The 1,493-nt window shown below is 42.7% G+C and overlaps 1 protein-coding gene across 1 annotated transcript; it reads right to left on the bottom strand.

Moving 5' to 3' along the window:
* On the bottom strand, positions 1-1,002 carry LOC145952539 (uncharacterized). The gene is made up of 2 exons (XM_083064924.1): positions 961-1,002; positions 1-672 (listed from the first exon to the last, which is right to left on the bottom strand). Exons 1-2 carry the CDS (start codon positions 1,000-1,002, stop codon positions 1-3), a joined length of 714 nt encoding a protein of 237 aa, XP_082921050.1.
* Between the last annotated feature and the right edge of the window lie 491 nt (positions 1,003-1,493).

The raw sequence follows: 1,493 nt of genomic DNA, 5'->3' as shown, positions 1-1,493 counted from the left end.
TCAAGGGTCTCTGAAAGAAAGGATATAGCAGAGTCTTTCGACTTCTCCACCCAAGTAGGGTTTCAACCGCTGTCCATTCATAACCCAGCTCCTTTGTGCCTCAGGATCTTCAATTTCTATGGCACCATAGGGTTTCACCTCCTTGACTCTGAAAGGGCCAAACCACTTTAATCTTAGTTTTCCAGGAAAGAGTTTGAGCCTGGAATTGAACAGTAGCACTGACTGGCCTGCCCTGAACTCTCTCTTGAGAATTTTCCTGTCATGATAGCTCTTGACTTTCTCCTTGTAGAGCTTAGATGATTCATAGGCTTGGAGCCTCAGTTCATCAAGAGCATGCAGCTCCAACTTCCTCTTCTCACCAGTGCTGAGAGGATCAAAATTCAACAGCTTCAAAGCCCAATAAGCTTTGTGCTCCAGTTCTACAGGAAGATGGCAAGCTTTCCCATACACCAATTGAAATGGAGTGAGACCAATTGGAGACTTGAAGGCGATTCTATAAGCCCATAAAGCTTCATCAAGCTTTGTAGACCAGTCCTTCCTTGAAGATGACACAGTTTTCTCCAAAATCCTCTTGATCTCTTTGTTAGAAATCTCAGCTTGTCCATTGGTTTGAGGGTGATAGGCGGTAGCAACCTTATGATGGACTCCATAATGTTCTAGAGCCCTCTCCAACTGAGCATTGCAGAAGTGTGAACCTCCATCACTGATAAGTACTCTAGGGGTGCCAAATCTGCTGAATATGTGCTTCTTGAGTATTGGAGTATATCTTTACTCCTTCGCATTGTATTAGTTGGTTATCTATCTGTTAGTTATTTTTCTGTTTTTTGGTTAGGTTACCTGCTCAACAGGTCAATGTATCATTAGCTTCCTTTTGAAGCTATAGATACATATAAATAGACAAGTTGTAATGTTAATCAGTTAGTGCAAATATTATCTCTTTCTCTATTGAATAGCTTTCACCAATTCTCTCTCTGTTCTCTCAATTCTTTTATCATAATTCATTCTGTTATTCAATATGGTATCATAGAGCACATCGATCCTCCTTCGTCTTCTCCTTTTCATCCCTCCTCCCCTCTTTCTCAGCCCCTTTTCTCTCGTTGCCGCTCTTTCCTCATGGCTGACGAAACAGAACCACCACACTTTCAAGCTGCCCCAGTAAAACCATCTCCGTCTCCCTCCCTCACCTTTGCCCATACAATTTCTGAGAAACTTGACACCAAGAATTATCTTCTTTGGTGTCAACAAGTTGAACCCGTCATCAAAGGTCATCGTCTTCATCATTTTCTGGTCAATCCTCAAATCCCCCCAAAATTTCTTACTGTTTCCGACAGAGATGCAAATCACGTCTCCGAAGAGTACCTGGCTTGGGAACAGCAAGACCAGTTACTTCTCTCCTGGTTGCAATCCTCCATGTCCAAGGATATGCTTACCCGCATCATTGGTTGCAAGTCATCATTCCATATTTGGGACAAGATCCATGCGTACTTCCATGC

Source organism: Cajanus cajan, chromosome 10 (genome assembly GCF_000230855.2).
Source record: "Cajanus cajan strain Asha chromosome 10, NIPB_CcT2T_4, whole genome shotgun sequence".
Classification (NCBI taxonomy): Eukaryota; Viridiplantae; Streptophyta; class Magnoliopsida; order Fabales; family Fabaceae; genus Cajanus; species Cajanus cajan.
This window is presented reverse-complemented; position numbering and strand designations above follow the sequence as displayed.